General features: G+C 34.5%; 2 protein-coding genes across 3 annotated transcripts in view; one reads left to right on the top strand and one right to left on the bottom strand.

Moving 5' to 3' along the window:
• Positions 1-24,145, bottom strand: part of grk4 (G protein-coupled receptor kinase 4) — a 25,913-nt gene extending 1,768 nt beyond the window's left edge. The window contains exons 1-15 of one of the 2 annotated variants that reach the window (XM_016491765.1): positions 23,764-24,145; positions 14,816-14,911; positions 12,453-12,565; positions 11,967-12,044; positions 11,714-11,814; positions 9,821-9,913; positions 9,513-9,576; positions 9,074-9,214; positions 4,859-5,049; positions 3,649-3,686; positions 3,218-3,307; positions 2,925-3,133; positions 1,398-1,535; positions 1,140-1,277; positions 286-466 (exon numbers count right to left, since the gene is read on the bottom strand). In XM_016491765.1, coding sequence (XP_016347251.1) covers positions 287-466; positions 1,140-1,277; positions 1,398-1,535; positions 2,925-3,133; positions 3,218-3,307; positions 3,649-3,686; positions 4,859-5,049; positions 9,074-9,214; positions 9,513-9,576; positions 9,821-9,913; positions 11,714-11,814; positions 11,967-12,044; positions 12,453-12,565; positions 14,816-14,911; positions 23,764-23,815 — 1,722 coding nt within the window. In that variant the 5' untranslated portion in view covers positions 23,816-24,145 and the 3' untranslated portion in view covers position 286. The remainder of the gene's footprint in view (positions 1-285; positions 467-1,139; positions 1,278-1,397; positions 1,536-2,924; positions 3,134-3,217; positions 3,308-3,648; positions 3,687-4,858; positions 5,050-9,073; positions 9,215-9,512; positions 9,577-9,820; positions 9,914-11,713; positions 11,815-11,966; positions 12,045-12,452; positions 12,566-14,815; positions 14,912-23,763) is intronic. The other variant, XM_016491766.1, reaches the window with a different exon arrangement.
• A 1,823-nt stretch (positions 24,146-25,968) lies between these two features.
• LOC107692711 (matrix-remodeling-associated protein 8-like) lies at positions 25,969-27,558 on the top strand. The gene is made up of 5 exons (XM_016491873.1): positions 25,969-26,273; positions 26,522-26,579; positions 26,666-26,748; positions 26,830-26,904; positions 27,405-27,558. Exons 1-5 carry the CDS (start codon positions 26,120-26,122, stop codon positions 27,428-27,430), a joined length of 396 nt encoding a protein of 131 aa, XP_016347359.1. The 5' UTR covers positions 25,969-26,119; the 3' UTR covers positions 27,431-27,558.
• The last annotated feature ends 10 nt before the right edge of the window (positions 27,559-27,568 follow it).

Raw genomic sequence — 27,568 nt, 5'->3', positions numbered from 1 at the left:
AATGTATTTTTGACTATTGCTACAAATATACCCCAGCGACTTAAGACTGGTTTTGTGGTCCAGGGTCACATATCCTGTTTTAGCTGTAATACGTAACATTATGGAAGCAAAATAGGTTGCAAACATTGTTTCATGTTGACTTCAAAAACGAGTATATTTGTCAGTTTACATTTCATATAAAAATGCCTGAGTTTGGCCATGCAGATTTCAATTAACAAAGATGTATTGGCAATAAAATCAAAAGATGAAGGTAGGAAGGTCTGTTTGGAAAGAGCCAGAAAATACCTCAAGCCCCACCCCCTCTGACCGCGGCGGGCGGCACGCTAGCACTTGCCTCTCGGTGGAATAAACGGTAGAAGAATCCTCGCTTGGGCGCTGGATTTGGCCTGTTCACATCCAGATCAGAACTCAGTGCTCCATCCATCTCGAACACATTAATCTCTTTAAAGCACCCCATCTCAATCATCTGAAATACAAACACACACAATACACAACTGTACAGAACACAATCCATCTCTTCACATCACGACTACATTACCATTTAGACTGATCAATAATTGGTGTGTGTGGTCTCTCATTTAACTCAGATGTTTCTCCTACAAATCCTTAAAAGTTGACATATTGACATAAGAGCACAGAGCTATCAAATTAAATAGATCTAAAGTGACAGTAACGATTGTATTTCTAATTTTATAAAAGATTTTTATTTTAAATAAATGCTGTTCTTTTGTACTTTCTATTTATCGAAAAAAAAAATGAAAAAAGGATCACGGTTCCCTCAAAATAATTAATCAGAGCACATGTTTACAATATTGATAATAAAAAAAATGTTTCTTGAGCAGCAAATCAGCATATTAGAGTGATTTCTGAAGGATCATGTGACACTTAAGACGGGAGTAATGATGCTGAAAATTCTGCTTTGCATCACAGGAATAAATTACATTTTAAAATATATTGATGTGGAAAACAGTTGTTTTAAATTGCAAAAATATTTCATAATATTACTGCATTTACTGTATTTTTGATGAACTAAATGCAGCCTTGCTGAGTAAAAGTCTTCTTTTAAAAATATTAACAAATGTTGACAACCCAAAGGGTAGTATGAACATTATTATCCCCTAGTGACCAGAGTGTAGTACCTCATTTTGCCATGGGATGGAGACACTTCCTGTTACAAACTTGTGGTAGAAGTCATCGTCTGTAGGGTCCAGGTTTACACCTTTGACTGTAGAAAACTGCTCTATGTCCAGAACATCCTTGCAATACACAGCACGTGGCTACAAAAAAAAAAAATTGAATATGACCAACATCCACTTGAAAAATCCTACATGCTTAGTCCAATAGGAGTCTTTTTAATCAAGCAGATAAAAATTTATAAATGCCCATGAATAACTCACATCTGGACAGAACGGCGGGTCTAGCATGTTGGCCTCCAATCGCTTGAAGTTGATGTTTTGGAAAATAGGATGCAGTTTGACTTCAGCCGCTCCACAACCTCGACACCCCAAACGCTCCTTTGGATCTTTACATAACAACTGTGGAGCCCAGGAAAAGAGAGGGAAAGAAGTGAGGCTGACACAGAAGAGGAGAAATCCCAGTGGAAGTAAACGTGACCCTGAGGTCACAATCTTCCACGACACCATGAGAGAGGAATAAACAACACATACTCCTCCACAACTACGCATGAACTTTTTCCCATGTAGAAAATATTACATATTACAGCCAACATTCAACATTTCAACTTAATTCTGAGTGTCTATGATAAAGAAAAGGACAAAAAATAAAATCTAGTTTAAACACATGACAAGTTTTTAGACATTTACAACTTGCTGCTGCTTAAAAAAAAAAAAAACATATAGAACTTTTAAAAAAAAAGTTTAAAATTAATGACTCTAAAAAGTATTGTTTTCATTAACTACTGTAAAACTAAGACTATTTAAATTGTTTTTGTTCACTGAAATAAAGCTGAAATAAAACAAATAATAGATGGAAAAAAGCTGCTTTGGCAAATAACTGAATTAAAATAAGTTTAACTTAAAGTAATAAAATGACAAACTGAAATAAAATAAAATAAATTAAAGCTAAATAGAATTTTTTAGAATTTATAAAACAAAACTCAAATATATATATATATATATAAAGCTTTACAATTATTTAAAATATTATTAAATATTATAGTATTATATAATACTACAATAACAGTGATGTGGTGTACCATTAAGTAAAACGTCATTTTCCTTGCACCTTAAATACATGTGAATGTACACATTCTAGTCATTAATTTAAAAAAGTTCTTAAATATAATTTTCAAGGTAAAAGCTCATTTTATTTACAAATATCATAAATTCTTTAATAAATGTTGCTTATTTCCACATTACTTTGATTTACTGATCATAGGTTTCTCAAATAGTAGTAATATAGTTTAACATAACTACTTAATTTTTTCATGATAAATAATAATAATATTATAATAATAAAACAAACGAATGCCTGCCAAAAATAAGTTAATTTTATTGTAGAAATTAAAACAAGTTAATAATAGAGATGCACTGCATTTATGAATTACATTTTTATGCATCTTTGAATAAATGAATGCATTAAGATTTGAAAAAAGAAAATTAGCATTATGTCACTGACCCCAATACCAATTTAATTCGCCATAATTCTTTATTTGACGCCCCCAACTTGAAAAGTAGAAGAGTTTCCCCACTGGTTAAAATGACACTGTGGCATTGTTCATGTGTTCTCAACTCATAAATATGACCATTCTGACATTATTTTAAGATCAAAACAGCACAAAAAAACCCCCCAAAGAGCATTAGGTCTGCACCTGTCGGCAGATGTCTTTAGCATATGACCATTCTGACATTATTTTAAGATCAAAACAGCACAAAAAAAACCCCCAAAGAGCATTAGGTCTGCACCTGTCGGCAGATGTCTTTAGCACCTTCAGAGAACTTCTCAGTGTATTCCTCCTGGTCCTCGCATACACGGCGGTCCACCTCCTCTCGCTTCACACGCTCTTTGCGGCGACGGAAAGGAGACTGACCCTGAATCATTTCGTATATCAGGCAGCCCAAACCCCACCAGTCAGGACTGAAGGTGTAGCTCTCATTCTGAATGACCTCCGGTGCTAAAAACACATAGAGAGAAGCATGAGGTCAAACACTCCAGGACAAGTACTGCTTAAGAGATACGGAATGCGTTTGGTTCTTACCCATGTATCCCACCGTGCCAACACGCCCTCGTATCGTCTCACCCCCTGGAATTTGGACGGCCAGTCCCAGATCAGAAATACGGATGTGCCCTGAAGAACAGCATCTCATTAAAACCTGCAGTATTATCATTCCTAACATGCCCAAACATGACATACTTAAAAATGGCACAGGTAAAAAGAATGTTCCCCTTAGAGGTTAATGATCTGAATAAGGTGTTTACATTTTATTTTGCTTGTGCAAAACTCGCTGTCACAATGCAAGGGAGTTCTGGGTGAACGCCAAGGATTTGCTATGTGGTTGCTAGGTAGTTGCTTTGTTGTTCCCTACTAGCAAAAGTCAAGAGTCCACCCCCAAGTGTAGATATGCGTAAATAAGGTAAACAGAAGCAAAAACGGGCCATAAAACGCGGTAGTGAATAAAAACGGCTTACCACGGTCATCAAGGAGAATATTCTCAGGCTTCAAGTCTCTGCAAAAACAGGGAATACATTCATTTTACACAGCTGAAATCTAATAACTTTAGTAAAAAAATGTAACTTTTTTTTTTTTAGAGAAGTCTTCGGTTACACTTTATTTTAAGGTGTCCTTGTTACAGTGCAATTATATATTTAAGTACTCAGTAATATTAATTAACTACATGTACTTACTATATGGTTAGGGTTTGGCTTAGGTTTACTTGCATGCAATTTTGCATAATTTATTGTTATTATAATAGTAAGTACATGTAACTTGTAACAAGGACACCTTAAAATAAAGTGTTACCAAGTCTTCTGGTCACCAGAAGAATTTATTTGATCAAAAACACAGGAAAACAGAATATTCTTAAATATTACAGTTACAAAACTGTTTTCTAGTTTAATATATATATTAAAATGTAATTTATTCCAGTGATTGTAAAGCTGAATTTTCAGCATCATCACTCCAGTCTTCAGTGTCACACGATCCTTCAGAAATCATAAGTTTTTGTTGCATAATATTTTTATGGAAACCATGATACATTTTTTTGTAGGATTCTTTGATAAATATAAAGTTCAAAACAACAGCATTTGCTTGAAACAGAAATCTTTTGTAACATCATGAATGTCTTTTTGATCAATTTAATGTTTCCTTGCTGGCTAAGTGTTAATTTCTTTAAAAAAAAATAAAAATCCCAAACTTTTGAACAGTATTGTAACACATGGTGCAAATCTGGATACTGTTGATCAAGCAATTTGACAGAAGATGATATAATAATCCTGCTCTATTACTAGCACTGCTGTCACCAGGTAATTCCATACGAACTGTTTCCTGAATCTGCCTGTTTTGAATTACAGACGTAGAGAAAATGCAAAAAAATCTAAATTTGTTTATATTAATTTTGCATACAATACGATGCCTGCCAATATAGACGGAAAGCAAAGCCTTACATTCAAAAATATACTTAAAAATTTTAATATATTCAAATCACGCAGCCAAACATTGCTATGCCTTCCACTGCTCAGTATCTTCAAAAAAATGCAAAACACAAAGAAAAATGTCCCGAGTTAATACCAGACAAAATCTGTAGACATTTTATCATTCACATCCTGGAAAATTTGCAGATTTCTGCGAAATGCATATAAACATTGTAAAATGTGAGTGTGTTGAGATTAATAAACACACCTGTAGATGATCCTCTCTCGATGAAGGTCCTCGAAGCCACAGCAGATCTCTGCTGCATAAAAGATGGCACGCTGTTCATCAAAGCCGGAGTTCCCCATGTTATAGATATGAAACTTCAGGTCACCACCGTTCATTATAGTCAACACCAAACATAGAGCGTCTTTAGTCTCATATGCATATGCCAAACTAACCTAGGAAGGAAAAAGAGAGAAAAAGAGGTGCATTGTTATCTATTCATGAAGAAAGGATACATGAAACTTAGTGGTGCATGTCAAACAGTCAAATGTAGCTCATGAGAATGTTTTTTCAGGTGTGAACACTTTCACATAAATCATCCGGATCACTGGCACCTGTAATATACAGAAACACATTTCAAAACTTCACAGGGTTATGCCTGGAGAAACAGACTAAACTTGATCCAAAATGGACACACAGGAAATGTACTGTATATGATTAGCCATTACAGCATCTCCACTACTGTATTTATTTAGAGTTTTGTTTTACTAGCATGGAGACTAATAGAGTAACCACACATCTCTACTCAACAATCATACAATTTAAGGCATCATTCATTTCTATAGAACAGTGCAGGACTAACTAAGTTTCATAGCTAGTATTAAGTGTTCTGAAACATGAAGTTGTGGTAATGATGGGTGATGTTTGACTTTTAGCAAACCACAAAAGCTACATCATACAGTATGCAGTGTATTATTATTTTACACCAGCATGTCCTGTGATCTGCTGAGTGACGCGTGAGGAGAACCACTGCAGAAGCTGAAAACCGCTGTGTTAAGGAGGGGTTCTTACCCTTCAGCGGTTACACCCAACATTGTGGGTGGTTAGGTTTCAGAAGTAGACAGATGTGGGAAAGGGCTGTGAACTCAAACGAGAAGCTGATGTTACTGTGGGAACCTGCAGTGCCACAAGACCACGAGGACTATAAAAGGACCCTTCACATTATGTGAAACATAACGCCAATGGGAGCTAATATGAGTGCTTACAAACTAAAGCAGTCGGGTCATTTATTATGTCAGCAGTGGTGATTTTAAAATTTGAAACTAATAAATGACTCTGGAGTATATTATACTATAGATCCTAATTCTATTGAATAAAGATATACTGTGTGTGTATATATATATATAAAGACATTCATAATTTTATTTAGAAAGGATGCATTAAATTGATCACATTAAATTGTACTTACTATTTTAGAAAGCTTTTTTACTGTATTTTATCATGGAAAAAAAAGCAAAACAAAACAAAACAGCCTAAAATATGCAAAAAATATATTTTTTTTACCAACCTCAAACATAACATTTAAGTCAAGAGCAATCAAAAGTAACTATATAAAGACATATGAAGAATTAATTTGCAAAAACAGATAACTGTTTTTTTTTATCCTGCATTCCAATTAATATCAATCAAACTGCAGTTGGGTTGTTTTGATTAAATAATAATAACTAAAAATACAGATAACTAACACAATAAAACACAAAAACATGGTAACAAAAAACATGATTTATGAAAATAAATAAAAATTGAGTTATCTGTTTTTGCAAAAAAACTCTTCATATATACAGTATATATATATTATATACACATATATACATACATACACACACCCACATATTCATACAGATAATCAGTTATCTATTTAGTTTACAAATGAACAGTAGGGTGAAGACAAAGTCAGAGAAACAGTGAAGAGAGCACAAGCTGTTTCCCATCAAACATAGCTCATATTAGTCACAGCATTATGTCACTTTATACTGTTAGAGTTTACTTGTCATCCCCAACTTTTAAACATGAGTCTGTTTATACATACTGAATGAACTCTGAGGCTGGAGTGTGAGTGTGCGCGCATGTGTGTGTGTGTGGGTTTAGGGTTTAGAGCACTTGACTCCGCTCTCTAACGCTGCTGTTTGGTCAGCGTTGCTAGGAAACAGAGATGTTCTCATTTGTGAAGTAGTTCATGAGGAGAAATCGCTCCTGCCTGTAGCATGAATGTGCACAGAGACACACACACACACATGCATGCTCTCGCACACAGACACACACACACACACACATTGTCTTTCTTTTAAATTTAGATGCATGTTACATGCCTAAAAGACATTTGCACACAGCTGCAATGCTAAGCACAGCTAACCTGTGTGTGTATGTGGTCGTGTGTGTCTGTGTGAGCTTGTGGGTTAGTGTGTGGGTGGGTGGACAGAGGCTCAGGTGCTCTACAGCTGTAGTGGAATGAATCAGAGGCCGACATTACACTGCAGGCACTGTGTGCTATGTCTGTACACGTTCTTTTAAAATCCATTGTTTTAGAGGTTCTAGAATGTTTACTGTGTTACCAAATTCCAACAGATAATGTAAAAAGGCTGGAGTAATGGCTGCCAAAAATGTGGCTTTGCCACTGCAGGAATAAATTAGATTTTAAAATATATATATATAAAAAAAAAAGATTTTAAATTCTTATCATTTTACTGTGTTTTTGATCAAATGCTACGGCTGTTATAAAAAAAAAAAAACAAAAAAAAAACTTTTTTTTTCGGTTTAGAATGTTTAGAATTCCAAAAGAAAAAGTACCACGGCATCAAATTATTTAAAGGAATAGTTCAGCCAAAAAAGAAAATTATTTACTTTGTGTCATGCTAAAGTTTTTTTTTTTCATCGGTGGAAACTTTGCAGAATGTCCTGGCCACTCTTCTCCATTCAGTAAAATTAAATGGGAACTGAGGCTGTCAAGCTCCAATAATGACCCAAAAAGCATCATAAAAGTGGTCCATATGACTTGTACACTATCTTATTAGACCTCTGAGGCCATGCAATATCTTTGTGTAAAGAACAGACCAAAATGTGAATAATTAGTAATTGTAAATCTTTGTTTACATACATTTAAGTCTAATGACAAGAACAAATTGATTTCTGACATCAAAGTTGCTGCAACATGTCTTGAGGTGCCATATCTGAATGTGCATGAGAACACAAGCTGGATGGATTACTATTTTGGTGCATTTTTATTATTATTATTATTTTTAATAATTTATCCTTTTTTATCCATTGCTCCAAAAAAATCCTTTTTGGAGTTTGACAGCTAGAGTTATTTTTAGAAAGAATATATTCTTGTGTTTTCTATGGCAGTGTTGTTAGTGTTAATAAACTAAAACTAAAACTATTTAAAGCATTTTCTGTAATTGAAATAAACCTGACATACTGTAAAATAAAATATAAATATTCTTGTGGAAAATTATTCAAACTAAAACTTAAACAAAAATAAAGCTAAATAGAAATATTTTAAAAAGTAATAAAAATGACAAAAGCACATACAGATACTAAAACTAAAATTAAAGTGGAAACTGAAAATCTAAAAATTAAACGCCAATTCAAAATACTGAAAAAAAAAAAACTTTAATAGTATATAAACAATACTGAAGTGTAAAGAGTTCCATGGAAGAAAACAAATAATACAAACTCATCCAATAAAAACAGAAATCACACTGAAAAATCAAATTTTTCTGACTGGTTTGGTTCAAAGCTTCAGCCACTTTCTTCAAGAAGTTTTTACATGGAGAAAGTGAATGGGAAAAATACTCCAATAACCCAGTTGAGAACCATACAATGGAATAGTATCCCTTGATTCCTCTATTTTTGTTTGAAACATCACAAAGTGGCACATAAACAAACTTGGAATAGAGCATTCCTTAAAAGTGGTTCTAGTGAAAATAATGAGAGGAGCATATGAACAAATCAGGGATGTGTTTCCACTATAAAGTGTGTTGTGACCATTTCAAGGTTGTAATATGACTGCTTGGTGATATATGCTTTGTTTGAATATTTGTTTACAATGTAAATAGCGTCAATTCTTTTTTTTACACAGCAAATATTAAATGAATTTTTATGGTTGATATTTGGGATCACAGTCAAATAGCTGCATCTCTCTATGATTTAGCTAGTCAGGAGGTACTGAAAATGATTCAATTCACAGCAATTCGTTATGAACTACTACTCCAGACGAGATTTATCCCATGATAAGTACATTCATATTTGCCTGAAATATTTGGAATAGTTTCCCTCTGTTGAGAACCTCACAGAAACTGAATCGCAGAGAGTGGAGTCAAATGTTTGTTGCACAAATAATACAGACAAGACCAGCATGCAACTGACACGACAGGTTAAGATAAAAGTAAAAATGAGGAATAAAAAGAAAGTAGTACTTACTACAAAACTACTGTTAACTTTTTCTAAAATGCGTTTTTCATTTAATGCCATTGCTTCACCTTTTCTTTTCTTCACCCGTTTCTTCTCCAGCTTTTTACAGGCGTACATCTTACCAGTGGCACGAACCTGGCAGGCACAAACCTAGTGGAAAGAATCAGGCAGCAATTACTGCACCTAATTATTTATGTTATTTCTCTAAAGTATTATTCATTTCTATGTGTAACACTTTTTCAACTAGCAAAAAATAACTGTGCACCTTTAGATAGTCCTGCTGTGTGACAATTAAAAAGGTCATAAAAACTGCACTCACAATCATTACAAAATAACAGACTTGTTTAGAATAGATGATTTTGAAATATACAACATGGTTTTCACTATATATTCCAATATGTCATGTCAGATCCTCAAATACTGATCTAACAGTAATGAAATTACCCACCTCACCAAATCCGCCCTTGCCCAATACCCTGTAGTGTCTAAAAGTGTTTTTGGTAACTGGTTGCCTGCAAATAAAATACAGTTCAAGTCAATTCAATGCACAAAACTCAATCATTTCAGAAATAGAACTTGATGCAATATAATGGTTTTTTTTTTTCTTTCAACTATTGCCATTGCAAAAAAGGTGATTTTATTACAACTAACATTCGTTGTATGTAGGTCATGTTAAAACTTAGAAACAGTATATAATCCGTCATAAAAGTGAAATTCATCATAAAATCAGAAAGGCTGATAAGAGATGCTACTGACCTCTCCAACCACTTCCACTGAAGAAAACGGGAAAAGTACATCGCCTCCTGATATGCTGAGAATGGCTCTCCACTTAAATATTCACGAACTATCCTGAAAAAAAGAGAAGGAATGCTTGAGGAAGGTGTAGAGACCATACAAATGCCATGGTGCATGAATATGATAATTATACAGTATATATCAAAATACCAAATAGGCTCTGTTACCATCATTGTCCCATAGCACTGCCATAATACTCGGTTTGCTACAAGCTATTTATTATTGTTATTCAAGGAGTTAAATTACAGACAAGCTACTCATCATAAATAAATTAAAAAATTTGAATTGATATAAATGAATTCCAAACAGAAATAAATTAAATATTTTGTTTAAAAAAAAGACGGAATATCATGCAAGAACTTCTAAAACTTGTAGGAAAAAAAACAGTCCAAACAAAACAACTTGTACCTTGATGTTAAAAAAAAAAAAAAAAAAAAAAAAAAAAAAGGAGGTGCTTGTATGCTATGAAAAATGTAATTAAGTTTGTAGCATCTCTACTTGTTGGTTGCAACTCTTCAAAACTTGAATGATGACGTGTACAAATGTGATTGCAGATGAGTCTCATGCAACTGATGCCATCTTACCCTCTAATGTAACACACGCTATCACACTCAAATACATAAACATACACTTTAACAAACATAGTGCCCATAGAGATTTAACAGGAAGGGTTAAAGCACTCCGCCTCACCCCCTCTCAAACAGAAAGGAAGCCTAAACTAAACAGAACTAAAAGACTGACTGAGGCAAAACACAAACACACAAAACACTGTTTAGATTCAAAGTCACGTGTTTACTTTACTCGGACAAACAGTATGACTACAGCTAACGGTTAATTCTATAACTGTAAGTCTTCACACTAATACAAGTAAAAAACACAAACTGAGATCCATAAACGTATCACCACAAACAGAGGTGGATAAACCACTGATTCCACTTCAGTCTTGACATTCCAAACATAAACTAAATAAGCGTGTGTAACACATATCTTAAAAGAATAGTTCAACTAAAAAATTAAAGGTCTGGCAATATTTAATTACTCTCATGATGGTAATTTGTTTTTAAAAATAATGTGGACAGTCTTTGGAATACAATTAATGTGCATGTGAACTGGAGATCTCAAGGACCAAAATGACCAAAAAAAAAAAAAAATCAATGAAAGCACCATTGTGCCTGATTTGAGCAAAATAAATTGCTGATTTGGAATATACGCCACCACTTGCCCATTTGGAGTTGATAATACTTTTTAAACAAGGATGCATTAAATTGAAAATTGACAGTAAAGACATTGATAATGTTACAAAATATTTCTGTTTCAAAATGCTGTTCTTTTGAACTTTCTATTCATCAAAGAATCCTGAAAAAAAAATGTCATGGTTTTCACAAAAATATGAAGCAGCACAACTGTTTTCAACATTGACAATAATAAGAAAGCTCTCTTAAGCACCAAATCAACATATTAGAATGTTTTTAAAGGATAATGTGAGACCGAAGACTGGAGTAATGATGCTGTAAATTGAAAATAACTTTTTAAAATATATATTTTTTAAAAAAGTTAGTTTAAATTATAAAAAATATTTAACAATATTACCGTTTTACTGTATTTTAGATCAAATAAATGCAGCCTTGGTAGAGTTGGTGAGTATGAGACTTCTTTCAGAACCCGACCCCAAATTATCGATCGGTACTATTCGGTAGTATAATATTAAATCAAACTTGGTGTCTTAAAGATTATTTTTTCCACCAAAAGTGGAAGGAGAGACTGCATAGATGTTGCTTGACAGCAAAATAGCTGTTACTTACAGTAAATGGCTGGCAAATGAACTGGCTTGATACAAAATAGCATTGTTATTACCTGGTACACTCCTGGAACAGCTCTTTACAGGGACTATGTTCCAGTTTCTGCCTGCAATCCCCAACCACATCCTGAGCGATCTCTGGTAGATGAGCTGCCGACTACAGTATGGGAAGGAGGGAGAGAAAACAGGAAGAGCGGTTGATAGGGTGCATTTAAAAAAAAAGAGAGAGAGAAGCTCAAGTTCAATCATTAATTCAGCAATTCTTTCAATGTGCACGTGCATGTAGAAGTGTGCGAGAACAATATTTACCCCATTATTAAAATATGTGTCTAAAATATTTAAACCGACGTCTCTCCTCTTCTCATCCGGAGCCACCTGATACATTGCCTAAACAACCCCACACACACAAATAATGCTGAAATTAGAGATGAAATCACAGAATTTAGTAAAGGTTCTAAAGGTTAGTAAAGAACCTTTAACATTCATATAACCTTTTGGTTGCACAAAAAGTCCTGTATTCTTGAGATTATTAAAATGTTCTTCACTAAGAAAAAAAGTGTTTCTTTTAAGAACTGTTCACTAAAAGGGCCTTTGGGGAACCCTTTTGTAACCTTTATTTTTTAAGAGTGTTATTAAGGGTGCACAAAATGTGTATTCCATTAGAGTGAAGGTAAGAGAACAATTCCATTTTTGACATGGAGATGGTTGTATGTGTGTGTCAGTCTGGGAGAAAAAGAAAAAGAGAAGTTAAAGAGAGGTGCAGACTATATGTATGTTTGTGCAGAGGTTTCATACCACAGCATCCTGGAACTCTATGCACCGCCGTAATTTGGGCTGCGTGTCACAGAACCGCCGAAACAACTGACGACCTATTGGTTGCTTCTCACAAAGGCTAGTGTAATCCCTCTCTGAGAGTGATAAACAAGAGAGACAAAAAGAGGGTTAAACCTATCATTGTCATATGATGATTTTCCTCATCTATTATCTTTAAAGAGTCATATTATTAAATATTAAATTGACTTTTTGAAATAAAAGAGTTCATTGTAATATGAAAATGCACTGAAACTTTCACAAATCAAATGCAGTAAGGCCATTTATTGAAGCTAAAAATTAGTTGAAGAGTTGAAATACTTTTTCAGCAGTCTTGGTTCCGGTATTTTCCCATTCATTTTCCCCATAGGGGAATACAATTATTCAAGTTATAAGCCATGAACCAAACCAACCAGCTACAAAGTGAATCACAACATTACAAATTTGATTTGAAGCAAAAACATTTGTGAAAATCAGAAGAAGAGACAAAGGTACAAGACTTTACAGCTTTAACAAAAGAGCAATGTAAATGAGAAATATAAAACTATTGATTTAAAAATGTTGATAAAATATATACAGTTCTGGTAAAAATGTTACATACTTTGCAGTATCTGCAAAATGTTAATTATTTTACCAAATACGAGGGATCATACGAAATGCATGTTATTTGCATTTGCAAAATGCACTATTAAAAAAGGCTCAAATGGTCACTGATGCTACAGAAGGAAAAACGAAGCATTAAGAGCCAGGGGTGTGAAGATGTGTACGTTTTTCTTATTTTGCCTAAACATCATATTGTTTCATTTAGTACTGCCCTTAAGAAGCAACAGAAGATACTTGCATGTTTCCCAGAAGACAAAATAAGTTCGATTTACCCTGATCTTCAAATCCTGGCTCTTAATGCATCGTGTTTCCTTCTGAACCTTCTGTAATAGTTGCACATAGTCCCTCAGTTGTCCTCAGTGTGAAAAGATGGATCTCAAAATCATACAGTCATTGTTTGAAAGGGTTCAAATATTTTAAAAAGGTATATCATTATCTGTTTAATATTAGATGCTTTCAATTCAACGTTAGATAATAATTTCTCAACATATCTAATAGGTCTCAAAGCAAAACATGGAAATTTGTGCCTGTATTTAGAAATAAAGTCACCTGACACAAAATTGTACCATATTCATGGAATGTACCAGAGAGGGTGGAAAATCAGGTGAAAAACCTAACCAGACTGTTTGAGGTGCAAAGCCCCCGACTAACATTTTTGTGGACTTTAGGGGAAAAATAAAATGCTTGAAATGTATGATATGACCCCTTTAATAAAAGATTTCCTCCATATACACACAAAGTGCAAAACTCAGCATACAGCCACGACACCAAATCACAGTGATGGTGAGCAAAGCTCAAGCTGAGCCCTGTGCTGCAGGACTCTCTGGAACCCTACGGGCCTGGTGGATTCTGGGCCAAGAGGAAACAGCCTCAGCCGGGACTTCCTCACTGAGCCACGGTCTACAGCTGTCTGACGCAAACACACACACACCTGCCCACACACCAGAATACATTTTTAGCTGACAGCAACATTCTAAACAATATCAAGCCTTTAATGAGAAGTACATTAGCAAGTATGCTTTGTTTAGTGAACCACAAAATAAACCAACCCTTTTAAGGAACCAAATTAAAATACATTTTTTTAAATGTACTCCTTTTAGGGTACACAAAGCGCAACAAGTAAAAAAAAATTTTTTTTCTGAAATTCATTTATTATGGGTGAAAAATATGGTACAATGGTATCTGCACATAATTATTTAAGCCTTAATTTTTAAAAAATGTAATTAAAAAAAAATTTGGCCCATAACACGAGACCGTTTTAATTGCTAATAATGGCTAATAATATAAATCTGATTAATAAAGAGTAAGGTAAACAATAATTTATATATATATATATATATATATATATACATATATATAGATGGACAACTCTTAAATAACATCAAATCACACTAATGAGAGAGGATATTACTTGCAAACTTTCATTTAAGCCACTAAAAAACCCACTGTGGTTGGAAGGTATCCAGTCCTGCACGACTAGGACTGTTTGTCTGTAATACAAATACAAACAAACTGGTATTTTTAATACCTTGAAACTAGGACTGTCAGTTTAGTGCAATTAATTATAAAAAACAAACATGAAAAGCGATAAAAAATGAACACAATTAATCATGCCCCTTGACCCGTATCTAAATTCTGTTTGGAGGGACTTTCCAACCATTAAAGCAATTCAAGCTTGAAGCACCATGTTTTTGCGAGTCTGAATGCAGATTTTCTGAATGCTCTCTTTCATACATCCATCTTACCAACAGTGCGTCTAAGTTCCTCACAGAGGCTGATATGAGGCAGTTTGAGCATCTCCTTCCATTTCTTGCTCCGCCCGTTCCGTTTCCCTCCTCCTCCTATGAGAGAAAAGGTGAGAAACTATTAAGATGAACTCAATGCAAATTACAATTCAAATTGACACTATGCCTCTTTACTATTATTTGTCAGTCTGTATCTGTGGTTAAAATAAATAGATACAGCCTTTTTGGCATTGATTTATTCCACACGAGTGTGAAAAAAACGTGTACATCCATGTGCATACTTTGCTTTACTGACATTCAGTAAACAGATATATAAAATATTCATATACATAAAATGTTTTTAAAAAACTGAATAACCCTCTGCAGGGCTCCAGACTAACATTTGAGAGCAGTGGCACCAGCGCCACTAAGTTCTACAGATGGTGGCATCAGGAGCAGATTTGGTAGCGCTTGGGGTGGTGTGCGGGAGTATTAAAATATAGATCATTTAATCATAAAATTACTATTGTTTTGCATTAATAAGTGCAGTTACTAATAATATTACATGTCCATTTCTTGTTTATTTTTCTTTTGTTTATTTTTTATACAGATCTGACAGTAAAGCACTAAGCTTGAGTTAAGATGCATACAAATGTTACTTTTATTAACAACAGTAACAAGTGCAAAATCTAATTTTTATATAGAAAATGTATATATTCCACTCTTATTAAATGTACCATTATTCTTCTAGTATATGGAACTGACCAACTTCAGTGATTATGTGTGATTTAGTAGCATTGAAGAAAAGTTTGTTTTTCAAGGCACTTTGTGACTTTACTTACTTCATACACAAAAAAAGTGTAAAGATCTGACAAAATCTGATTTGTTGATGATTTTATATTTTATAATAGGGATTTTATCATTTCAAAATATAGGGAAAAAAAGTAGAAATGAATGACTAATAAGCCAATAAGTGCTCCTCTGCTGTTATAAACTGGTTATAATTGTGATTTGATGTATTTTTTTTAATTTTACATAAGTGTTTGTTTACCACAAACAAAGTATGTTTTGGTCATCCCATTAAAGGGGTCATATGATGCGATTTCAATTTTTCCTTTCTCTTTGGAGTGTTACAAGCTCTTGGTACATAAAGAAGATCTGTAAAGTTGCAAAGACTAAAGTCTCAAATCCAAAGAGATATTCTTTGTAAAAGTTAAGAGTCAGCCACACCTACCTAAAACGGCTCATTCTAACACGCCCCCACATACCTACGTCACGATCTGGGAAGATTTGCATAACGCCGCCCAAATGTTCACGCAAAGAAAGAAGACGTAACTTTTATTCTCGCTGTAGTATTGTTGTTGCCGCCGCCGCCATGTCGTGATCCAGTGATCTCGCAGCACTGTTGCATCTGTGCAGTAACAGTGTCGCAAAATCAACTTTGGCTCCCGAGTAAAGCTGTTCTGAGCTCGGACAAGTTTGTTTGCGTCGCGGTGCGAGCTGATGAACGGTCCGCGCTGCGCAGCTGAAATGTAGCGCGGTTTAGTTTTGCTTTAGTTTAGTTTGCCATTTGATGTTTCTCAAATGTAACAGAAATGGCAGCGCTTATGAGTTGGACAATGCGGTGGTCGCGCCAGTGCGATCGCACACAAAAATTAGTCGCACCAGCAGAAAAAATGGTTGGTCGCAGTCTGGAGCCCTGCCCTGTCACAAAGGCCAGAAACACAAGTTTTCCAGAACTGTTTTCCAGAAATCCTTTCTCTCATTATTTTTCCTGAGTAGGCCTACTGAATCAATCAAACAAACAAACATTCCTCCGTACATCTGGTAATCAATGCTATTTATCCCAAAAGAGCATTGCCTTTAGAGAGATCGTGACAGCTGGCAAAGTTTGAACCTGTACGATAATTTGAAATAATCAGACCTTGTTTTCACATAATTGTTTAATGCAAAACATGCATGCAGCATTCAAGAGTGTAATCAAAAGCTTGCCGTCTTGAGGCCAAAAGCATTCCCGGGAAAACAGTTTTCCTCAAAACAGAGGAATGAGAAGAGTTTATCCTCCAGGATTTACTGTAATTTCAGTGACTGCAAATTCCAGCAACATTACAGACAGCCTCACAAGTCATGCTCTTGAAAAAACACACAGACTGAGAACCGCTGGCCTCTGAAATTACCCTTGGGAGGTCAAATACTTTTGGGGTAAGAAGTGGGTGATTAATCTGCATCTTATTGTTTGTATCATTTCCTTATGAAATCCATAGCAATGTGTTTTGCAATCAAGCCTGTCAATCTGTCTGAGAGAGCGGTTGTTGGTCTATGTACACATGCATACAAATGTCTTTGGCTGTTGTATCCCATCTAAATTTTTAATGTAATTAACTACATTTACATCCATTAAAAATATTTAGTTTGCTAATTTAGTGGCATTGTGATCTACATCTAATATAAACAGCAGTCTCTCCTAATTATAATTAAGATCTAAGATGTAAATTCACACTGCACAGATGCACATAGTACAACATGTTCATTCTTGCATTTGATTATACATTGACAACACATTACTCACTCAATACTAATGCAATAATATGCACACACACACAACCACTGAGCTGTTTGACCAGTCAAACCCTCACACACGATACACTTTGTGCAATCTACACTAGAAGTACAGAAATTAGCAACCGCTGAAGTGAGACAAAGAAAGAGACAATAATAAACATCCTTCATGCCACAAGTCAAAGGTCTGTCTATGCAAGGCTATAAGCAGTTTTTGGAACAGTTAATGTAAAGGTAGACAAACATATTTTCTATATTTACATAACGGCACAACAAGATAAACAGGAAGAAGAGCAAGATGACTGGCTGAAAACAAGAAAATCAGATAAACACTTTCACTGCAAATCAATTTGCCTACAGACATGCAATAACTCCAACTATTTCCTCATTATTCGACACAAACAGAAACACACACCTTTGAAGAAACACAAAGATTATGCCGTTTCAGCATTCCTCTAAAATATATTTGGGAAGTTGACCTAAAACACTTTTGGAAAGTTGGCATGTCCTGCTGTACTCCATCTAAAAATATTTTAAACAGCATCTTGCTTTTAATAAAAAAAAATACTGTGCTTACAGCATTTATGAGCTCATAATAATTGCAAGATTACGGCAATGAGGAGTTTAAAAACAGTGGAAAAACTTGAGCGAAATAATGACCTGTTGCTTTCCTTTGTACATTCGAATGAATCATAACCTAATGTATAAAGTTTATAAAATAAAAATAAAATCTAATCTATAAATCTAAATAAAATCTACAAATTAAATAATCTAAATTAAAAATATATAAAATGTATAAAATAAAAAAAAATAAAAAAATCTAAGATCTATAAATTAATCAAATTTTAAAGATATATAAAATCTATAAAATAAAAAATTAAATAGCAAAAATCTAAATAAAATGTACAAAATAAATAATCCATATTTAATGCCAAATACCTAAATCATTTGATGAAAGATAGGTCCTAGAAAATGCTAAATACCTAAATCGTTTGATGAAACCTTTCCATTTGTAAACTTTATTAATGTAATCATTTTAGACGACCTCAGATATGCATTTTTTCAGCCCTATCATAAAGAACAGCCCTATTTTTGAAAGCCAAGGACTATGTGAGATAACTGTGCACAACCTGATACTTGCTCTAACAAAACAAGAAGTGAAGAATATCAAATCAACTAACACAATCAAAGAAAATAGAAAGCTACTGACGCAACTGTGAACAAAAAATGCCTTTTAAAGAAGCAGTGGTTCTCAATCTATTTAACACCAAGACCACGATTGTCCAAGAATATACAAAGCTACCTCCTATGTAGGCTAAGCTATTTCTTTGAGTACTTCTGCTGTAATGATGACAATACTGTTTGTTTTCCCACTTTTTTATTAACAGAAACTAGGAGTGTCAATTGGTTAAAATAATTAAGCATAATTTAATGTTATTCCAGAAGAAGAACTATGTTCTGCAAAAACCACAACAACACCAGTTATTCTGTGGGAAAATAAACAAGACATCTAATGTCAGTTTACACGTTAATTTTTAAGTCTTTTTAAGCATTTTAAGTGGTTAAGTTAGATTGTTTTAATCTTTGCTGAGGCCCTCTATGTCCCAGGTTGAAATTTTGAAGATACTCAATTTCTAGAGCATTTTATGATAACCTCGCAAATAAATAATAGAAATATTGAGTAGATTATCTTAAAATTGGCATGAAATGAAAATTCATGCTATTTTGTTTGAAAGCATGTTATAGATCTTATTGTACGTGATTACTTTGACCTTGTAAATTTCTCCAAATCAAATCAACAACTGATGTATAGAACCAAGTCCCCAACATTTTCTATTTTTTGATAATCTGTTATACAATACACTCAGATGAGAGAAAAGATCTATGCCTACTTCAGTTTCATCTCAATTTTAAAGCTTCCGCTTAGAAAAATAGTCCTAGTTTTATCATTTTATTTTCTTGGGGCACCTGAGCCACTTCTACTAAACATTTATCAAAAGTTTTATGCACAGAATATCAGAGGCGGACAGTAACTAAGTACATTTACTTGAGTATTGTCTATTGCAAGTATTATGTACGACAATAAAACAGTGCATTGACATAAAAAAGGAAATTTACTTTTGGTACTTAAGTACTTTTAAAAGCAAGTACTTCTGTACTTTTACTTAAGTAAAAATCTGTCTTTACAACTTTTACTTGTAATGGAGTAATATTTGACCAGCAGTATCTGTACTTTCACTCAAGTAATGAAGTTGAGTCATTTGTCCGCCTCTGCAGAATATATTAAAGCCGCAATGAAATGGAAGTACGGACACATTTTTTCCTCCATTTTACGATGTACATCTGAGTGTTCTTGGTTTTTGATTGGATTTTGAGATATGGGCGTTAAGCCATGGTCACACTAAACTTTGAGAAAGCTAAATTTCTTCTGACACTGCAATGGTCATGATATGACATCATGCTCTGCAGTTTCATAATTTCATCACATTACAAATGACGTATTGATCTATTGGTCATACGGCTTCCCATGATACAAATTTGTGAAACATCTTCACATTTGCATCCATATGAATGGAAATCAACGGAATTAAAAGTGTGACTGCCCCTTTATTGCGGTTCAGGCTAGAAGGGATACAGCTACGGCCACCAGGGCTTACTGGGCATGCGCACATCAATATTGCCTAATTTTTGTCACGCTGAACAATAATAATTAGGGGAGCGCTGGGCACAAAGTAACGCGGGGGTTAGTTGTAACACACATGGTTTAAATATTTCCACACATGCTAACATAACAATATTTACAGTATTTACTAGTTACCATATCAACATTATATAGAGAAAAAAAGTGCGCCAAAATACAAAACATCTTGAAGATATCGCTGAACATTTATTTTACCATAGTAAAATTAAATTCCTTATTTATGTGGGCCGTCCCAAGCATGGTTGCAGTGTGTTCATTGTCAAACTATAAAATCAGATTATTTTAAATTCTTAAAAAAATGCCATTATTTCATATAAAAAAAAAAAATTTTATCGACAAAATATTTTAGTTTGTCTTGTATTTTTTTTCATGAGATCAGTAAACATTTTAAGCTGTCATATGGTCAAGCCCTTCAGATGTTACAATGTACCTAGTGGTCGACCGATATTGTTTTTTTTTGACAGCCGATGCCGATATCTTGGAATGCAGGGCGGCCGATGGCCGATATCATTTTATTTATTTTAATTAATATTTAAGAAATTTTAAATCATTTGAAAATTGATTAACAAAATTCATGTGTTAAATAAACATACTTATACTTTAGATGACAAAGTATTTTTCACAAATTAATAAATATTTAATAAAAATATAATTAAAAGGAAGTAAATACTGTAACCAACAGGGCACTCAGTATTCTGGGAAGTTTGTGTGCATTGGGAATCATATTTTTTCAAATAAAGCCAAGGTAACACTCATTTTACATACAGCACACAGTGAAAATGACATGAATATGACAGTGGGCAAATGGATAAAGCGCAGCATAATTTAAAATCACGAGTTTAAAGTTTGTCCATCGCGCGTCTCAATGAATACATGCACATCACATGCACATTTCACAAGATCTCACAACTGGATCCGACTAAGTTTGCAAGGTTTTTGAAATTAGATGTTTATAGATGTTTATTAAATTATATAAATGCGTATTTGCTGAATGCTGACGGCAAACAAGAAAGTATTATAATGTTTGCCTTTCTATTACTAATAATATAAAAGCAATCGTTATAAGGCTTTTTGTATACATTTTAATTCCTTTGTTTAACCATTCTATCTGATAATTAGACAGACTTATATCCGTATTTAGACAGAACTGTTAACGACAACAGCGAACAAGAGGGAGAATGTGAGCACTGTGTGTTCAGGTGCTGCCGTTCTCAGCACCGTCAAAATAAATGTCCGGGGCGCCGTCAAAATAAAAGTCCCACCTCGAACGCATCAGCCAAACAGGAAAACTTATCGGCCAATGCCGATATTTGAAAAAAATGCCAAATATCGGCCGATATATCGGCCTTGGTGATATATCGGTCGACCACTAAATGTACCCCACCGGGGCATGTTGTCACATTTCACTTCCATTTTTTGAGGGTAAATAAAGAAAAACGTATACACTGTAATTATGAAACAAAGCGACATATTTGTACTAGACAAGTGTGAATTTACTGTGAATAACAAATAATATTCTGAGCCCCATGTGGATTTACATAAACTGAGAAAGTCAAAAAGTGTTATGCGTAGGTGTAGACAAATACAATAAAACAGCATGTGATAGGTAGCAAATTTAATTTATTTCTATTTTATAGCGAGACTTTACCTCATTTCCGGCTGTAGCTGTATCCCTTCTAGCCACAACCCTTTATTGCACTCAAAAGTAGGCATGGTTTGAGTAGACAAAGTGATTAGCGAAGTCCTGCATACATCACTAGAAAGTCTGCTGTTTGTACTAGAGGATCCAGTTATGACATTTCAATTAAAAATTACGAGGTAAAACAAAAAAAAAAAGATAAATACTGTCATCCGAGGCAATTTGTATTACTGTGAGTGTGAGCATTTGTCCTAAACTTTTGATTCTCCAAACTTGCGTCGATGCAGAGTGATACGAGAAACATGAAAATAGCGCAGCAACGTTGCCATGGGCAGAGCCGATCGGCCCTATATGCTCACTACACAAGTTGCGTAGGGCCCCCGTAAATTACGCAAGGCCCCGCCTCCAACTCGTGTCAAAACGGCGCGGCACTTTCAATCTGCTGCAGAGACAAGGAAAAATAGGAAAGAAAGTGAGCAAGATAAGGGTAAGTGATGGATTTTATAAAGCTGATGTTGAAATGGTGGCTGCTGCATTGTGATTTGTCGATTTAATTCGGCATTTCATGAGAGCTCTGAAGATGTGAAACAACGGAGTCATGCACGGTGTTATCGTGGGCAATTCAAAAGACCAGAATAATTCGAGATACCTTATTATCCGAATTGTTTAGATTTTTAGAACATATATTAGCTTATGTATATATTTATATTAGCGACCAGTTAAACTAAATTCGGTCTGATTTTCACATTGATCTGGGGGGAAAAAAACGCAGACGGGCTGAATAAAAATGCAAGCTCATTTTCTGACAGGAGGTGGCGCTGAACCGCAGAAATACAGAGGAAGTCAAAACAGTATTTACATATTTGTTTGCACATATATATTTTTGCATTTTAAGCTGGACTAAAACAAGCCAATCTAGAAAAGAGATTATTATGAGCAATAATAATTCATAATAATAATTTAAATAATACTAATTTTCATGACCCATTGGCAGGTGTTTTTGCTTTATTAAAGCATTAATCTTAAATGTTTATATATTTCTCTGAAAGTAATGGTCAATGAACCGCAGAAATACAGAGGAAGTCAAAACAGTATTTACATATTTGTTTGCACATATATATTTTTGCATTTTAAGCTGGACTAAAACAAGCCAATCTAGAAAAGAGATTATTATGAGCAATAATAATTCATAATAATAATTTAAATAATACTAATTTTCATGACCCATTGGCAGGTGTTTTTGCTTTATTAAAGCATTAATCTTAAATTTTTTATATATTTCTCTGAAAGTAATGGTCAAACATTTAAAATTTAACAAAAATTTTTTATATAATATGAAATATAGGCTTATCTTCATATTTATATCATGAAAGATAAATAAGACAATTTTCAAAAAATTTACAATACGGTGTCAGTAGGATATGTGTATTGGAGAATGGGAGGTGGTGCTTAGGTGAAACCGTAGGTAGTGGGGGCCCCTTTTGAAAATCTGCTTAGGGCCCCCAAAATGCTAGGATCGGCTCTGGCCATGGGCAACGGTAAAATATCCTTTTAGACAGTGTTTAAATAAAAATACCACATTTGATCGCTCAATGCTGCGCTTGCCCAGTCAGAATCGAGTGGTCTAATAATACCTAATTTATTACAGATAAGATAGTGGTCCAGCAAGGAGCAAACCGAGCTCACTCCTATCACAGTGCACTCCTTTGTGCGCAGATAGAGGGGCAACCTTGCGGCCTAAAACTGCAGTTCAACCTCCCTCCCAGGTGAAGAGACGGGGATGGGTGTACACTGCGGTCTCTGCGTTATGAATCCAGGGAAAAATACACAGTAACCTCCATTAGGGGTCTGACAGAAGAGACTGAGCGTAGTAAGTGCGTACTAGCATACTAAATGAGATGCTATTTATCAGAGAGCACTTTTGAAAGCCCATTCACACTGTATACAGATGTGGCGGATGTACTCGGATCTAATAAGACGCTGAATTCAGCCTCGTCCGTGATAAAGTTAATACGGGATTCATTAGGACGCGTTCAGCGATAATTGATTGCGCCATTGCGCGTCTCTTACCTTCCCTCGCCTTCAGCAGCACGGTGTTGGCCACGATATTCTCAATCTCCATTGTCAGAATAAAGATCCCATGCAGTCCCGATACATTTCACTTAGGAGAAAAAAGATGAGGACGCTCGCGCTGTTGGTGGCGGTGAGGATGAGGATGATGATCGGTGGTGAGGATGGTTGTGATCGGCGTGAATTTGGCGTTGGCACATTGCAGGTTAATTGTATTTCTCCATATCTCGCTGTTGAACCCCCCACCTTTTCGCTCGCCGTGGACATGTACTCTCTCTCCCCCTTGTTAGCATTCAGTGCTCAGCAGTCCTTCCTGTCTCGAGCACTCGCTTACACCGTCAGCTCTGGAGGAGGAGGGATCATCTTACAACCAGAATGTAACCCAGCAGTCTCGCTCTCTATCTCAGAGTCATCAGGGCATTTACATTACTGCCAAAAACATATATATATATATATATATTTGATGAGTTTGTCACACAAAAACTATTTACTATTTTACAAAAAATAGTAAATACCCAACACTATTGCAAATGTCTAATTCACTATTCATGCATAAAATGCACCTTTTCAATACAATACATATATACTTTTCTTTAGGTTTGTTACCTAGAATCAATACTGCAATATTGGAAAAAATACGGATTCTTACTTATTTAAATGTTTATATATATAGTGCTGTCAAACTATTAATCGCGATTAATCGCATCCAAAATAAAAGTTTTTGTTTGCTCAATATATGTGTGTGTAATGTGCATATGTATTATGTATATATGGTGAGTTTCTCACACAAACAAAACTATTTTACAAAAGAAAATGTGTAAATACCTAACACTATTCCCTAGTAAAAAAGTAAAATATTTAAAATACATTTATTTCATATTAAGTGTAGCTCAAATCTTGTAACATATTTATTGACATTTCGCTTCAAGACTTACTGATATAAAAGTTATATTTAAACTTTATTTGTGCACAATGCACATTTCTTGATATTAAGTCTAAAATGTGTTTTAATGCCACTATTGATGAGGATTGTATGACCTTTGAATAATATTGGTCTTTAAATGCAAGATATTTAAATTTTACCCGAAGTATACTTGCAGTAGTTCCACTTTAGCACACTCAAATGTACTTCAGTATATCTTTAGTTGGACTTCAGCACTATTAAAGTGCATTAAGTACAAAATTAGTTGTTCCAATTTAGTAGACTTTAAGTATACCAGTTTAGTACAGTTGAAGGATATTTATATTAAGTACATTAACATGTAAATATGTGTTTTTAGCATACTTAGCATGAAATAAATATATTTCAAATACATTTATTTTACATTGTATATTTATTTTTCACTAGGGCAGCCATGGCTCTTTTGTAATGTCCAAACATAATAGTCCCTGAGTGATTTTCCACATCTCATAATACTTCTTTTCTAGGAAAAGAGGCTACGTGTCTTTATTATGTCTGTATCATAGACAAAGAGGTGCAAGTTTGGCTTATTTGTTTAATTTATTTAATTTTCCTGTGGAAGCAAAATGACAAAGTCACTCAGTAAAATAAACCAGGTAGTACCTCCCCCATTTCCCCCATCCTCCCTCTGTTTTTTATTTAAATCCATGTTTTCCTGCCAGGAAAAAAAAAACAGTGGATCTAATTCTAGCTGAAAAACACGTGGCAGTTTCCGGCACTTCTCACAGAATTCAGAGTACAATTAAAATAAACTAGTGCACAAACTGTGCTGCTTAAAACATTTACATTCGCAAGTTTGATATTTTTGTCCAAAGCCACTTAGAATGCATTCAAGGTATACATTTATCAGTGTGTGTGTATTTTCTGAGAGTCAATCCCATGACCTTGGTGTTGCCAACACAATGTTTTGAACTCCAGAAACAATCACCTCCAACATCTGTTTAGCCCTAATGCCAGATCTCTCTGTACTGCTTCTTCCGTTGTCTTTAGCTGAGGGTCAAGCCCTTACATGTTAATTCTTATTTTGTTGAAATATACTTTTGTTACCTTCAGTTGCTTAGTGTTTGGGGCGTAATACTTTTGGGTTTTTTTATGCAGTATTTATTTTATGTCATACTATGTAAGCTAATGTGAAGCTGAATAAATAGCTCAGGAGCATAGATGATGTTGGTCTCATTTCTCAGAGGGCATGAAATCAGATTATGATTAAATCTGTAATATCTCTCCTTGAGGAGTGCTGAAGTGTGCATTTACACAGCAAAAGATTCTGTGTAGCATAAATCTTTTTAAGTAGCACAGGGCCCTCTGGTGGTTACTAAAAATGACAAAAAATGATCAAGTTCAAGGCCAAACTCCCCAATACATATACTTGATAATCTTCTTTTAGACACCAATATGGTGGAAGTGCCGCCACATGTAATCAACGTCATCTTGCCAGAGCAAAGGAGTCACTTCCTGCAGCAGCTGGGCTACATCCTGGCGACTCTCCTCTTACTGGCTCTTATCGTGTTGGCTGTCGTTCTCCTCACACGTCACCGGAAAAGACAAGGTTTTTTTCTGTCCTTTTATTCATCCTTTCCATCTGTTTTTTGCTTTTTATTGCTCTAAACAGGCATGTAGTTATATTTCAGTTGTATATATAATGTAAATGTCTTTGTTGCACTTCAGAAGTGTCTTTCAGCCATATAGTTATATATAACATGTCGGTAATATATGACATTTGTATGCTCAAATATTATGTAATTATTTTATTTAATTGAATTAATTGATTTAATATTTGCATTTTTTAAAACATAGGCCAGGATTTTGATCCACGGAAAGTCGAAAGTCCACCTCTGCCGACGGTGACGTATGTGTGAGTACCTACTGATGTTAAAAACACCATCTGTGAACATTAGTTATGCATAAAGCATCAACTGTCAATGTGTGTCATATATCTAGGGGCCACACATCATGTGTTAAGAAAGAATGTGAGCGAAGCATCCCAGAAGTGAAGTCAAGCAACCAAGAGGAGACGAAGTTGGGTGAGTTTACCTCATATTTCTTCTCAAAATGCACCACCTGTGAAAAGAGTTGGACAAATATATCTCTGTTCGTCTCCGCAGACTACAAGAACAATCTTCTGAAGGAAGCGGAAATGTCCAAACTTTGCTCCCAAAAAGCTATTGACCTGGACAGAGGTAGAATCATTGGTTGTGATTGTTTTTGCCATTTTCCTTGTCTGAGAGAGGTTTACAAAGCTAACATGTGGCTCACTTCAAAGAATAAAGCCAAAAGTTCACTAAGACAACTAGAAATACCAGACTAGTTGTCGGAAGTTGCATTAAATTGCTTTCAATTGTTTAAATATCACAGTAAAGACTTCAGCAAAGAATCCATTTCTTTTGAATTTTCTATTCATCAAAGAACCTTGAAAAATTTTTTTATTGTCGTTTCCACAAAAATAGTAAAGGGTTAGTTCACCCAAAAATGAAAATTCATCCAAAGATGAACGAAGGTTTTACAAGTTTGGAACGACATGAGGGTGAGTAATTAATGACAGAATTTTCATTTTTGGGTGAACTAACCATTTAAGATTTCTTTCAAAAAACCAACAACTTGCAAACCAAAATTCCTCTGAAATTTGATTATGTTTTCCAAAATTCACAAATTCTCTCTCTTTAATTTTTTTTCTCTGCAGAGATGGAGAAGCCATCTTGGAAATAAGAGGTACCTTGCCACTGGCTGGTCCAGGGGCAGATTTGGAAACGGATGAAAAATGAAGTGCAGAGAGGTGATAATATGGCAAGGAAATAAGTGAAAAGGAGAGCAGGACACAGTTGTATCTTTTTTTTTTTTTTTTTT

The sequence above is a fragment of the Sinocyclocheilus anshuiensis genome, unplaced genomic scaffold, assembly GCF_001515605.1.
Source record: "Sinocyclocheilus anshuiensis isolate Anshui unplaced genomic scaffold, SAMN03320099.WGS_v1.1 scaffold50, whole genome shotgun sequence".
Taxonomy (NCBI): Eukaryota; Metazoa; Chordata; class Actinopteri; order Cypriniformes; family Cyprinidae; genus Sinocyclocheilus; species Sinocyclocheilus anshuiensis.
Note: the sequence above shows the minus strand (reverse complement) of the source record. Positions and strands in the feature narration are given on the sequence as shown.

Bases quoted from the DNA above. Each gene is read 5' to 3' on its own strand.
- LOC107692711 (XM_016491873.1), top strand. From the start codon at position 26,120: ATGGTGGAAGTGCCGCCACATGTAATCAACGTCATCTTGCCAGAGCAA. The intron at 26,274-26,521 runs GTTTTTTTCTGT...TTTAAAACATAG, and splicing joins ACGTCACCGGAAAAGACAAG to GCCAGGATTTTGATCCACGG. The intron at 26,749-26,829 runs GTGAGTTTACCT...TCGTCTCCGCAG, and splicing joins CCAAGAGGAGACGAAGTTGG to ACTACAAGAACAATCTTCTG.